The sequence below is a fragment of the Vombatus ursinus genome, unplaced genomic scaffold (assembly GCF_900497805.2).
Source record: "Vombatus ursinus unplaced genomic scaffold, bare-nosed wombat genome assembly UNPS02003292.1, whole genome shotgun sequence".
NCBI classification, from domain to species: domain Eukaryota; kingdom Metazoa; phylum Chordata; class Mammalia; order Diprotodontia; family Vombatidae; genus Vombatus; species Vombatus ursinus.
Genome location: NW_020943070.1, coordinates 14,407,088 through 14,422,276, shown reverse-complemented (window position 1 = coordinate 14,422,276; position 15,189 = coordinate 14,407,088). Strand labels below are relative to the sequence as shown.

The following is a 15,189-nucleotide window of genomic DNA, read 5'->3' as shown; positions in this document are numbered from 1 at the left end:
GAGATTAGTGAGCAAGGCACGTGATTTATGGACAATACTTTTGTAGTTATGTGGAAGATGAATTGGAGAGGGGTGAGTATTGAATCAGAGACCAATTAGGTACCTACTTATATGGCAGGTTCTATGCTAGGTGAGGAAATGACAAAGATGAAATAGTCCCTGCTTTCAAGAAATTCGCATTCTTTTGGGGAAAACAACATGTACACATGCAAGCATTGTTTTACTATTTTTTTTGTTATTATGAGAGGAAGACTCTGTTTAAGTTCCATCTCTGAAATATACTGGTTGTGTGAACTTGGGCAAGGAAGCTACGCTCTCACAACTTTCCAGCTTTATAAGTTGCCTTGACAGTGCTGAGCTATGTTCACAGAGGGAATTTCTTCACCCAGAAATTCCCCATAATCAATCCCAGGACCAGTTACTTATCTTTATCATAATCATCATTTCTCATCACCATCCTCATTGTCATCTTGCTCCTCTTCATTCTTTTCTTGTTTTTTTTTCTTTTTTTGTGAGGTAATTGGGGTTGACTTGCCCAGGGTCACACAGCCAGTGATTATCATGGGTCTGAGGCTGGATTTGAACTCAGGTCCTCCTGACTCCAGGGCTGGTGCTCTATCCACTGTGCCATAGATGCCCCCTTTTCTTGTTTTTGATGCTGCTTTTTGCAATTGAAAAAAAGTATTGGGCTCTAAGCTCATTTTCTTTAGAATCACTCATAGTATCTTCTAGACCACTCTAGTAGCAGACAGTATACCAATGATGGTATGTATATCATCCTATTTCCAAATGATTTTGATTTCTTCTGTTAAGCTTTCTGCTAGGCTTTCTTTCCACATTGCTTAGAAATATTGATTTTTTTTTTTTGGTTTAGCAATGTTTTTTTAAAAACTATTGCTCTTACGTTATTATGGATTGATGGTGTATCTGGGTTAATTGTGACCAAAGTTCTACTTGTAATAACACTCAGGCTCCAGTGGAGGTTATTGGCTGGATTTGACAGGAACTTTTGAGACCTCTATTTGTAGTACGAACATTTGCCTCTTGTTAACTTGTAAAATATAATGAGCCTCCTATATATATAGGGTTGTGTCTTCCTATGTTTATATATGTGCCAAATTTTCGTAGCGGCGAGTAGGTAGTTTCTTTCATTTCTATGTATAATATGCAATGGTTTGAAAATCTGGACTCTGTAAGGATGGCTCATGACTTGATTTTGAATTGCCGTCATAAACCTTTCTGTTTGAAGAAAAAAATTCAGTATGATTCAGTCATTTGTTCGATGTTTCCGTGTTAAAACAATACTGGTTGAGCTCATGGAGGTGCTACTCACACCAGGCTTTTTTATCTTTTACTTAGCCATTTTATGTGGGAGTGTTACCCATGTAAGGTCTTTTTAACTTTTATCTTAGTCATTTTATAGGCTTCATTCAGAGACCACTTGTCGTTACATTGGATAAATCCAATGGCATGGATTTATGGTCCCCTTTTGTTATTGCTCATTGAAGTGGTGCTTGTTCCAAAAGTACTTCTATAAGGTTCTATCATGCTTCCTGTGTACTCTGAGAATGTCTGTCAGTCCTCTTCCTTGCTTTTGAGGAGGAAGTGTTACTGTCTCTATAATTGCATTAGGGTGTTAGACTCAGTGTTTTATTAATACCATTATTATTCGTAATGGGTCATTATGCTTGTTACAAACCCAGATTAGAGATGGTATATGACAATGAACCAGCCCTTGAAAGAATTTCTGATTTCTAGAGTACTTTATATAACCTTAATACTTAAGCTACAAATCCTAAAATGCGTTATCTGAAATTGGCCAAAGGTTAGGGCTTAAATAACAGATATATAGGGTGGTTTAAGGCAGAGCCATAGGGACTTCTATTGTGTGGTACTTTTATTTCTTTACTGTATTTTTTTTGTGGTTACGCAGTTCCTTCATTCTGTGCTAATAAAGATATATTATCTTACAGCTATGTAAAGCTAACAAAGGTGTATCACTTAAGTACTGTTTGGTACTTCGAATTTCCCTTGGGAGTGGCAGCATAGATTTTCTTTCTCCCACCCTACCCTGAGTGTAAGATCATGCAATGTAGCTTTTGAGTGAGAGGAACAGTTGTGAGGACTGGCAGTACATCTTTTCAGCCAACAGATGACATCAATACCTGAAATTAAAACACAGACAGTATGGGGGATGTGGGGAATTTATGGAGCAACTATTTCAAGCCTTCCCACTCATTTCCCCACATATTCTTTTTTTCTTTTAGGATGAACCCACTCACAGTTAACATTGGGATTTAAAAAGAAAAATCCTTCAGAGAAAATTAACAATTTGTCACAATCCTAACATTTATTGAAATTACAAATAATATAAAGGTTAGACTGGTATGGTTTTCTTCAAAATTCTTATCACCTTATGGTTTCACATTCACATTGTTTCTAGGGTGATTGCTTAGCTAGGGTTTGTTAAGACCTGGGTGGGTGTTTGAATATCTTCAGGATATACATTCAGCATATCAGTATATGTTGATATATTTGAAGGGACAGGACATGATACCTCATGTAAATTTTTAGTACTTTCTATTTTAATAGAATTGCTCATAAAAGAATCAAGAGCTTTAAAAATCACAACAGGAGAGTAAAAACCATCTCTCATCATTTACTATAAGATCTTGATTTATATCTCTTGGAACTTAGATGTACTGAATACATATCAGCCCTGAACGATTTGATTTGTTAGGAGTTAAAACTGATATTTCCAATTGGGATTTTTGTTTTGGAAGTTCAAATGTTCTAAAACCTGACTATACATGACTCTCCCTCCTGCCCAAACGTAGTTTCTGTGAAATATTAATTGACAGAATAAAGTGTGTGTGTGTGTGTGTATGTGTGTGTGTGTGTGTGTGTGTGTGTGTGTTTTAACTCATGATCCTTATGTGTGACTTTGGGTAAGGCATTTTATATTTCAAGCCACTCCTTGAGACTTTATCTACTAAATCAAAGATGAACTTTTCCTGGGAATTCCCAAGAAAAGAATTTGTTGCCGACAAAATCTCACGTCCTTCAGGTGCAATGACCCTGCTGCTGAAATGCCTCATAGTTTGGGTATAGCTGAAATGTGCTAAGTTTTTGAAATATCAGGAAGCTGGGCTTGATGATGTATCTTTAAACATGAACCAACTATACTTGGTTCAAAGAGAAGTTCCGTTTAAATTTGAATGAAAATGAAATGGAATAATTATAATGATGTTTTTTTGGTGAGGCAATTGGTTAAGTGACTTGCCCAGGGTCGCACAGCTAGTAAGTGTGAAGTATCTGGTCTGAGGCCAGATTTGAAATCAGGTCCTCCTGACTCTGGCCCAGTGCTCTATCTATCCACTGTGCCATCTAGCTGCCCCAATAATCATAATTATGATGTAAACAATGCTTTTTTATTAAGGCACAGGAGTTCTTAATCTCCAGTCCTCAAACTTACATTTTAAAAAATATTTTGATAAGTATATTTCAATATAATTGATTTCCTTTACAATCTTCTGCATTTTATTAGATGTATTTAATTCTGAGAAGGGGGCCACATGCTTCACTAGACTTCCGAAAGGGTTCATGACACAACAAAAGGTTAAGAATTTTTGTCCAATTATTTTTTTCCTGGCATTTGAATCACTTGCTTGACAGACTCAAATCATTTATGAAAATTACTCCAATAAATAAATTATGTTTTGTTGCTACTTGTCAAAGGATTTGATTTTTTAAAATACTATAATAATAGTCTTCTTAACCCATAGGTTTGTATGACACCTTACAGTTTTTAAAGCACTAGCATATGTATCATCTAACTTGATTCTCACAATAACCCTATGGAATAACTAGGACAAGTTTTATTAATATTCCCATTTTACAGATATGGAAATTAAGGCCTGGAGCTGGTAAAGTCATTTAAGATCACACAGCTAATTAATGACAGGAGACTCTCAAATTTTTTTTTTTTTTTTGGCTAGGCAATGGGGTTAAGTGACTTGCCCAGAGTCACACAGCTAGTAAGTGTCAAGTGTCTGAGGTCAAATTTGAACTCAGGTCCATCCTGACTCCAGGGCTGATGCTCTATCCACTGCACCACTTAGCTGCCCCAACAGAAGACTCAGTCCTGTGCCTTGCCACTGCCGTGCCCCATACTGTCTCATCATATTTAGTAACTTGAATTAACTGCCAACACAATTGTTCTAATCACAACTCTTACATAGGCTTAATAAGGCCTATTTTTGCTTTACATTCAATATATTCAATTTATAAATAAGCTAACAAGTATTAATTAAGCACTATGTACTAGGTACTGTACTAAGCATTAGGGAAATTAAAAAAAAAAAACAACTCCCTGCCCTCTTGGACAATAATTTGGAAATCAGTACGTACAAGGTAAACCAGAATCAATGGTTTTTTTTTTAATTTTTTAAAATTAATTATATTTAGTTTTCAACATTCACTTCCATAAGCTTTTGAGTTTTAAATTTTTCCTGCTTCTCTCCCTAGATTGGTGTGCAATCTGATATAGGCTCTACATATGCATTACTATTAAACATATTTTTATATTAGTCATGTTGTAATAAATTAGAACCAATAGGAAGAACTATAAGAAAGAAGAAAACAAAACAAAACAGAAGGAAAAAAAAAGCAATAGTATGCTTCCATCTGCATTCAAACTCCATAGTTCCTTCTTTGGATGTGGATAGCATTTTCCATCATGAGACTTTTGGAGATGTCTTAGATCCTTGCATTGCTGAGAAGATCTAAGTCTATCTATATTAGTCATCGTACAAGGTGGCTGTTGCTGTGTACAACGTTCTCCTGGTTCTGCTCACTTCACTCAGCATCAGTCTATACAAGTCTTTCCAGGTTTTCCTGAAGTCTGCTTGTTCATCATTTCTTATAGCAGAATAGTATTCCATTACATTCATATACCACAACTTATTCAACCATTCCCCAATTGATGGGCATCCCCTCAATTTCCAATTCTTTGCCACTACAGAAAGAGCTGGTATAAATATTTTTGTACATGTGGGTCCTTTTCCCATTTGTATGATCTCTTTGGGATACAGCCCTAGAAGTGGTATTGCTGGGTCAAAGGGTAAGCACATTTTTATAGCTCTTTAGGCATAGTGATGGAAGGTAGTCTTACTGGGGAAAGCACTAGCAGCTGTGGGGACCTAGAATGGCCTCTTGGAGAAGGTGAAACATGAGGTGAGTCTTGAAGGAAGCTAGGGAATTTAGGAGTTGGAGGCTGGGAGGGAGAACAGTTAAGGTTTCAGTTCAACCAGTGCAAAAGTGACAGAAATGTGTATGAGGAACAGTTATTGTCCAGTATGTCTGTACTGTGAGTTGGGGGATGGTGGTGTTGGCAGAGTAATTATGAAAAGACCAGAAAGATAAGGAGGAGAAAGCTTGTAAAGAGCTTTTGATGCTTTTCAACATAAAAGTTGTTAGAATAATGACAATTAATACAGCAAAGTTTACAAAGTCCTATACATAATATTTTGATGATTATAATAATTATCTCATTGACTATTGTGATAAATAATTATCTCAATAAGTATTCTCAGTTGATCCTTAAAACAATCCTGTGATCTATGTTATTATTTGTTATCCTCATTTTACAGATAAGGAAACTGAGGCTGAGAGGAGTGACATGACTCATTCAGAGTCATACAGCTAGTAAATATCTGAGGTAGGATTCAAACTCAGGTCTCCCTTACCCCAAGTCCAGTCTTAAACCACCTAAGATGCTTCCACAAAACAAAACAATGAAAGTGTGTTCCTTTAAGTAGATTAAACCTAACTTGATTCTCCCCTCCCCCATTTGCGAATGACCCCCCCCTCCTTCAAATCACCTTGTATTTATTTATATTTACATATATGTACATGCCATCTCCCTCTATTAGGAGGGTAAGAGCCATTTTATTTTTCTCTACAACATAGCATAGTACCTAGTAAAGAATAGGAACTAGGTCAGTTTTTGCTTAGGGAATTATTTGCACGTAGGTAAGACCACCCAGGGGCAATGATTACAAATATGAATTAATGGAGTTTTGAGTGAGATTCTATTCAAAATAAAAAACAAAAAGAAAAATCTGAAATTCAACATGCTATCTATCTCCCAATTCACAGTTGAAGGAAAGAATTAAGGTTAAAAATGGCAAAAAGGCTCCAGTAATAACATCCAACTTAACAAATAATGATGTCAGTGTTATGCCCCCGACTGTAAGAATATTGACAGTGTCTTAGAAAAGGTTTAAAAATTTGCTGAGGTTATACCACAGAAAAGATTCAAATATACTTTATTTCCATAATGGAATCCAATTTTGACTGTGATTGAGGGCTGTTTTAGGCTAATATTAATTATGACCCAATGATAACTTTTAAGAAAAATAGAAGAGGAATGAACTTTGAGAAATAAATCTCAGCAAAGACTATACGAATAATTTCATATCATCAAAACTTAGGCATATGAATGTAATCAGTTTCATCAGTGATCACTGAGGGCATGAGTGAATAAATACCTTTAGAATTTGTTTAGAATAAATAGACCCCTGGTCTTTTCATTTATGAAACCCATTGAACTGTGGCAATAAAACTGTGGTAGATATAAACAAGCTTGTTTAGGCAACATAAAAGTCACAAGAAATTGTAGCTATTTTGAAAGATTGCAGCTTGAGCAAAACAGTCTTAGTTTCTAAAATATTTAGATAATTACTCTTTTAATTCTTAGTTTACATTTATTTTTCTAATGACCATCAAGACCGAAAGTTCTCATAAATAGGGAAAAAGAGTTGTTTTCATTACCTTTCTGCATAGTTTGATCTTCAAAGTTGTTAGGAGATTAAATTAAAATGGTTTTATTTCAGGACTTCAGTGGGTGTATGTCATTCCTGTGGATGCTACCTCTAATGATTTAAATTAGACCTCTTCATGTTCTCTCATTCTACATGACTCTTGTCTATGTGCTTTCATAAATCTTCAATAGTGGGTCTACTGAGCATGATAGAGGACCTCTTTTAGGTCATTTAATTATGCTCATAGTAAGGCAGCACTCATTACTCATATGCTTATGTTATTCCTTATTCTGGTTATGCAATTTCTCAGTTCATCTCCTCCAGAATATCTTTTTTAGTACATTTATTGTATACAGGTCAATATTTGTAACATATTACAGTCTATATAAGCTTATCACGTACCTCTCTATTACACTTTGGGCCCTCCACAATTTTCATGTGTCAGAGACTATGGTGTAGAATGATTCAAAGCCACAAAGAATCATCCAAAGAATACTGATGTTAAAAAGAGAGGTTTTTTGTTTAAGAGAACAACTTGAGAATCATTGAAAGCATTGTATAATTTCCCTAAAGTGATCTAGCTCATTCATTCTTATCCTATTAAATTCTTTTTTTCTTTTTTTTAAAGTCAGTTGGGGTTTAATGACTTGCCCATGGTCACACAGCTAGTAAATGTCAAGTGTTTGGTTTGAGGCCGAATTTGAACTCAGGTCCTCCTGACTTCAGGGCTGGTGCTCCATCCATTGCACCACCTAGCTGCCCCTTTCCTATTAAATTCTGATTGGGCCTAGCTTATTTGCACATTGTCAGTGTCGGTCCAAGATACGCTTACTAGATACACTGCATATTGTAGGCTCAACAGTAGGCAGTCTCCATATACTTAGTTTTTCCTATATGGATTTTTTTTTTGGTGAGGCAGTTAGGGTTAAGTGACTTGCCCAGGGTCACACAGCTAGTAAATGTGAAGTGTCTGAGGCCAGATTTGAATTCAGGTCTTGTCTTCCTGACTCCAAGGCCAGTGTTCTATCCACTGCACCACACCTTGCTGCCCCAATATGTAATTTTCTTTCTTTCTTTTTTTTTGGTAAGGCAATCAGGGTTTAGTGACTTGCCCAGGGTCACACAGCTAGTAAGTGTCAAGTGTCTGAGGGCAGATTTGAACTCAGGTCCTCCTGACTCCAAGACTGGAGCTCTATCCACTGCACCACCTAGCTGCCCCTCATATCTGGATTTCACATTGGTTCAAACTCTCTTGAGTGCTTGTGGATCTCACTTATTAAACTTCTCAGTGTTCTAAGGCTTAGTGCAATTAACACAATGTCACCCATGAACAAAAATATCTGGAATATTTTACCATGTATAGGGAACTTTTCCATTTGGGTCTCTACCCTGAATGTCATTTACACTTGTGCCTGTCAAGGAATCTTGTGAGATCTTATAATGTCCATGAGAGGCATCTTATTGGATTACATTTATTTTCCTATGGTTTCAAAGAATAGAATTGCTAGTGGAAATGGGAGAAGAATAAAGATGTGTCTTGTTCTATTCAATTAAATGACTTTAAAATAATAATAACCCCACTAAGATCTTGTATTTTCTCTATTTTTCAATTGTGTGAAAATAAACCTATAGTCTGACCATTTGCAAAAGCCTGCCTCTTTATATTTTCATTGAAGATATAGTTGGTGCATATATAGATAGATTATTAGAATAAAATTTTTTATCACTAGAAGATAGGTATATATGTGACTACTTATTGATATCATCACTCTTTTTGGTACTAATAACATTTATATATATATGTATATATAAATATATATATACATATATATGTATATATATAAATATATATATATATATATATATACACACACACACATATATTTTCCCCCCAATCTCTTTATCTTCCTCAGTTTCATTTTTGAGAGTCTTTCCCACAGTGACCTCAAAATTGTGCTGCATTCAGCATGGGTTAACTCTGTCTATTTGCTCTAGTTTAGGTCCTTTTTTTAAGGGACCATTTCCACTTTCCTATCATATATGGCCTGAGAAAATACAAATATAGTAGTCCTCAGTAGTCACAGATGAAGAAAAGAGTTTATTGTAGAAATGTTGACAGGTCTGTTTCATATTTAATCTACTTATAATTCCTCTAGGTTAACCTTCAAATGTGTAGCTTATGATGATCTAGTTTATTTTAATCCCATACTAAGCTTTCTACAATTTCATTCTTCCTTCTACTTGTTTATGAGGACATATTCCTAATAACTTTACGCCATTCTTCTCTGTGAGGTTTTAACATTTTTCATTCTTGGTTACTGTATTTTTCTCCTTGGGAAGGAGATCAGTTGCTTGCTAGTTGTGGCATTTTTTGGGCTCTCTTGGCCTTCTCATTGTGGTAACTGATTTATATTAGTTAAGCTTCCATAAGAAGCAGTAGTAATCCATGTTTCCATATTTTCCTTGAACCATTTCCCATTTTGTTCATTATCAATTGCTTGTTTGAATAGATTTGGTTGGAAATGTTATAATTTATGCTGTATCTTAATGTAAGCTTATTATTTTAAAATAATTTAAAAAAATTATGAGGGGCAGCTAAGTGGCACAGTGAATAGAGCTCTGGCCTTGCAGTCAGGAGGACCTGAGTTCAAATCCATCCTCAGACACTTAACACTGGCTGTGCGACTCTGGGCAAGTCACTTAACCCAGACCGCCTCACCAGAAAAGCAAAAAAAAAAAATTATGAAAAATTTTATTTCAATTTTAACTTAAAATGTAGAACACTAGCTCTTGTCAGAGGTCCTGGGTTCAAATCCTGCCTCTATTTAATTGAGGAGTAAGGGGTGAGGAAGGATCAATAAAGCTGATGCACTCCCAAAAGAGGACCATTGAAACAGTCTTTAAGAATGCATAGAAGGAAGTTATTATATGCTGTTTTTTTTGAAGCAAGGTATGAATTGGAGACTTCTTGTTCAATTCTCTTGTGTTTTGCTGTGTACATATGAATTCTGTCTGTTTCTGCCTTTACTTGTGTCTATCTCTGTAATTCTCTCTGCTGTTGTCTCTGTCTCTCTTAGTTTCAGAATAAAAAAAATAAACTTTGGCAAGGCAATCTGGGTTAAGTGACTTGCCCAGGGTCACATAGCTAGTAAGTGTCAAGTGTCTAAGGACAGATTTGAACTCAGGTCCTCCTGACTCCAAAGCTGGTGCTCTATCCACTGTGCCACCTAACTGTCCCTCATTTTTATCTTAAAGAAAGAAATGGAAGGTGGTGGACACTAGGAACCTTAAGGGTTTAAAGTCATATCTATTCCTAGGCCTCATTTGATGGGTGTAGGGGTTCAGCAGCGTAGAAACAGTGGGGTTCCCTCTGAAGCCCTCTAGTATGTAGCACCACAAAAGCTTTTAGCCAATGGTACCATGATGTGAACACAGAAACATAAAATTTAAAACCAAAAATTATAGATCCTAGTCATGGAGTTCCATTAAGGAGGGAGGAGTGCCAGGGAAAAGTAAGTAGTGAATTTTAGCGTCCTGTTCCTCTCTTCTGTCAGCATATTGACAAGACGAGAGCAGCTGTGGTCCAAGACCTCCTGCCTATTGCACAGTACTTCAACAGACACCTCAGAATCTCTTACCAATAAAGTTTCCTTGATTTATTCATTTTTTGAAGGCCATAATATACATCTTAACTTACCCTGCTCCCCCAAATGCAAGATTTGACTTAGAAAAAGTCAATGTGTTTTACATTTTATGTAGTGGCTATAGTCCAAATGAAATAATCTGCTAAAGTCATTTAGGAGTTGAAGACTTTAAGTACTGTTCCTCATTGTTTCTTTTACAACTGAGTTCTAGGACCAAAGAAAGAGGGGAACAAAAAAAAATGGCAAGCATTAATATTTTTGGAATACACAAACTTTAACTCATACCCTAGTTACTCAATACCAAATTTTGTAAATACTCTTTTTTTCCCTTGCCTACCCCAAATAGCCTCTTGCATCACCAGTGAATAGTTGGCAATTGGTCAGTTCATTTTAACCTTCATCTGGAAAGGCTCCTTGGAGATGAACCTCAGGGATTAGTAAGACTGTGTTGTCTTTAAATGGCTGGAATTTATTTTTGACTTGGTACTGTCAGTATTGAAGTTGAAGTGTGTGTGTGTGTGTGTGTGTGTGAAATATTCATACATATATAGATATATATATAGAATATTGCAGAGTAGGTTCTGCCTTTCATTGATTTGTTCACCGAAGAAGTTTTCCTTTAACAGGAGTTCCCTGGAAGATACGAGGTCATGATTAGTGTGAACAATGAACCCCCCTGGGCATGGTAGTATGTATAAGAATTTGCACCATACAAAGTTAAAATTTTATGTAAAGAATGGTAATTAGTTCCAGCACAAAGAAAATACACTGTAAATTCCAATAATTCAACCACTTCTGGGGTTTCTTGTTCCTAGTAATTAAGACCTAGCTGTAAAATCAAAGATCTGATCCTAAGTATCAATTTATTCTAACTTGACATTTCCCTTTTTACCTCTAGGTATGTGGCTGCATCATCCTGGGAGTATCAATATATGCGCGTGTCAGCAAACATGGTCAAGAGGTAAGTTAAAGCTCATTCCCCACAACTATTCCATTCTTGTTTGTAGAAATGACTGAGAGCAAAATTCTATTCTGAGTGTGAACAAATAAATGAGATCCCCTTCAGGAATCCTTTAAGTACATTCTATATCTTTTTTTTTTCAAATCAACAAAATGCAAAAGTATATTTATATATAAAGCTAGATGATGTAGTGAATAAAGTGTTGGACTGAAGATCTGAAGTCAAATGTGGCCTTCAGTCACTTGCCAGCAGGGTGACCCATATCATGTCACTTAAACCTCTCGGTCTCAGTTTCCTCATCTGTAAAATGGAGATAATAATAGTACCTACCCTCCAACGGTTGTTTTAAGATGAAATGAGATATTTGTTAAGCACTCTGCAAACTTGAAAAGTCTATATAAATGCTAGCTACTAATAAGCAGTAGTTGAATGTTGAAAATATGCCCGTGACATGTGGAACTAATAATACAGTCCTGAGGAACAGATTGGCCACGGAATGGTCCATTTTGGTGACTATAATTCCCATAAATAACCTGAAGTAGAATGTGTAAGTCTTTTGAGGGCAGGGATTTTTTCTTTTATCTTTGTACCTGTAACACCTAGCACAGTGGCAAGTGTTTAGTACACGCTTATTGGATTAGACTGGGTTGAATTGGAAATGCCATAAGATAACCTTCCTCAATAAACCTATGAAAATATAAGCAAATGATTACTCTCAAGTCATTTTGCTAGGGAAGATGCCAATAGGGGATAGAGAGGATATTATCTGTTATCCAACTGTCCCTCTTGTACTCCATCTTGGCCCTGAGAATCATTTATTTCCCAGATTCAGACCCATCAGCACCTAGTTATAGAGACAGAACCAGAATGTTTTTTGTTGTTGTTGGTTTTTTTTTTTTTAAAGTAAGGCAATTGGGGTTAAGTGACTTGCCCAGAGTCACACAACTAGGAAGTATTATATGCCTGAGGCCAGATTTGAACTCAGGTCTTCCCAACTCCAGGGCAGGTGCTCTATCCACTGCCCCACCTCGCTGCCCCTAGAGTGTTTTTTAAATAAATACATGACATTACAGGAGATGGTTGGATAGTGATAGTTCTATTTACATGTTTTTCCCCTAGTCAACCAACCCTGGTTTCCTGATGGTCTTACATGCTGGGTGTGAGCCTAGGGAAGGGTGCTTGGAGGTTATAGAGTAAAGAAAATATTTGAGGACTAACTTAAAATCAATAACTGTCCTAGAGATGATAAATATCCTGGAGATAACAGGTATCCACTGTGAGGGGGGACTGTTATGGGTTATGGGAGATGAATGTGGACTGCTTTTTCATGGGAGGTATTAATGATATGAAAACATTATTCACTTCCTCCTCTTTCACCAGTTCTTAAGATTTTCCCCCCCACTATTTCTTGTTAATGAACAAATTTTCTGTTTAGTCTGTTAGTATATCACATCTGCTTAATGGATTAAATAAGGATTTCTGTCCTTGTGAGGCTGTGACTAGCTTGGCAGGTGCTTTCTCATTTATCACCTGCCTCTCTTCCACTCCAGGCCTCAAGATTCTTATCTAAAAAATGTTGGGTTTTCCTAGATAATTTCTAATGCCAAAACAGATTTTTATCAAGACTCTAGAATTAGATTAATTCTCACATGATGCTCATGACCACTACTGAGCTAACACTGAGTCTCTAGGAACAGGAGAGCAAGTCCACACTAAGACACTTGCTGCTGAACAGATTTTGGTGGAGGAAATAATAGCTTTAGTAGAATTCAGCAACAACAAAAAAACTTTTCTTTTTTAAAAAAAAGTCATATTTTAAAGTGGTAGGGGTTTAGGAAAGATAGACTGATATAAAATCATGAAATCACAGGAAAGAAGAAAAGTTGGAGGTGGAGAATTTCTCTTTTCTAGGACATAAATTTTATGGTCTCTCCATGCCTGGGATATTCTTCCTTCTCATCTGTACTTCCTGGTTTCCTTGAATTCCTTCAAGTCCCAGCTAAAATCCCACCTTCTACAAGGAAGCCTTTCCTAATCCTTCATTCCAGTGCCTAGCCTTTGTTAATTATTTCCAGTTTATCTTGAATGTAGCTTAGTTGTACGTGATTGTTTGCATATTGTCTGTTCTTTTATTTATTTGTTTGTTTTGGTATGCCCAGTGCTTAGCACACTACATGGTACATAGTAGTGACTTAATAAATGTTTGTTGACTGGTACTATTCCAAGAGACTCTTGTTTTCCCTCAGGACCACCTCCATAATTACCAAACAGATCACTTTCACTTTATTAGAGCTTCCTTGATCTCAGGACATCTTGAACAGATAGTCATTGACCACCCCTTAACTCAGACCACTCATCTCTGCTTAGAAATTCTGTCACTGATCTCAGACCCATGCTTTTATATGGAAGCATGAACAGGGTTTAGTCAAAAGAAAACTTAAAATACTCCTGTTCTTTGGGGGCAAACCTCTTCTTTCTTTTCCACTTTTATTTGTATTCATTCTCCCCATTCTACTAACTCTTGGGACAGTCAATGAACACCTTTTTTTTTTTAAAAAAAAAAGACCTTTTTCTCTCCACCCAACTTTCTCTGTGGGGTCAGGTGACCTTCTAGCTCCATACAAAGTTATGACTAGTATTTAACCAACAATAACTTTATTGCCAGGTGAAAGTTAAACCCATGGTTTGTAAAGAAGGTATGTTTCTTAATTAGACCAATTCCCATTCATTGCTCTCCTCTAACACTCATGATCGTCTCAAGAGGGAAACCCCATAATTAGATATAGTGCTCTAATGAAGTAATGACCAGTCATGAGCATCACATGAGAATTAATCTAATTCTAGATTGTTGATAAAAATCTGTTTTGGCATTCCACAATGGAAGGGGGACGTTAGAGATTATCAAGGAAAACCCAACATTTTTTAGATAAGAACCTTGAGGCCTGAGGTAAAGGAGGGGCAGGTGATAAATGGGAAAGCACATCTCAAGATAACAGCCTAGGCGGGTTGAGAACTTATGGTCCATTATTCCCTCCTCCCACGCCCCCACCATGTTTCCTCTCTGGCTGTGGAAGAAGGAAAGACTAAAGACATTTAAAATTTTTACTTACACACACACGTAATGATATAAAGTACCATCATCAGTAGCAGCAACCACAATAAGAAACAACAAAAGCAATTTTTAAGTATATCAAGGCCATGTGAAATCATGTGTGGCATAGTAGACAAAGAACTAGCCTCAGAGCCAGGAACACCTGGGTTCAAAGCCTGGTGGAAAGAATTCTTCACTGGTAATTCACTCGTATGAAACACCAAAGAAATCATAGGCATGATTTAATTTTTTTAAAAGGTCAAAGTACTGATGGAAGATATTAAGGACAATGGATTCTCAAGGTATAGAGAAGGGGAATTTTATGGTACTTTGAAAAGAATTTCTACTTAGGTACAAAAATATCTTGAAGGAAAATGCACCATGAAGCCTGTCTAGAATGCAAAATGGTGGTAGTGTAAAGAGAGCACTAACCTAGAAGTTAGTGCCACTGGGTGCTAATTCGATTTCTGTCAGTTACAAGCCTAGACAAGTCACCTCATAAGCCTCAGTTTCCTCATTTCAAGTTCAAATCCTGCAAGCATTTACTAACTCCTTACTACAAGCAAAGGTACTATGCCGGATACTGGAATGACAATGACAAAGAGTGAAATGGTCTCTACTTTCACCTGCAAAATGAGGTGATTGGGCTAGGTGGTTTTCTCTTGGGAT

At 36.5% G+C, this 15,189-nt stretch overlaps 1 protein-coding gene across 1 annotated transcript in view; it reads left to right on the top strand.

Moving 5' to 3' along the window:
• The window catches only part of TSPAN8 (tetraspanin 8), an 80,210-nt gene that overhangs the window by 40,746 nt on the left and 24,275 nt on the right, over positions 1 to 15,189 (top strand). Inside the window, exon 3 of the mRNA XM_027873418.1 lies at positions 11,367 to 11,429. Within this exon, the coding sequence (XP_027729219.1) occupies positions 11,367 to 11,429 (63 nt within the window). The remainder of the gene's footprint in view (positions 1 to 11,366; positions 11,430 to 15,189) is intronic.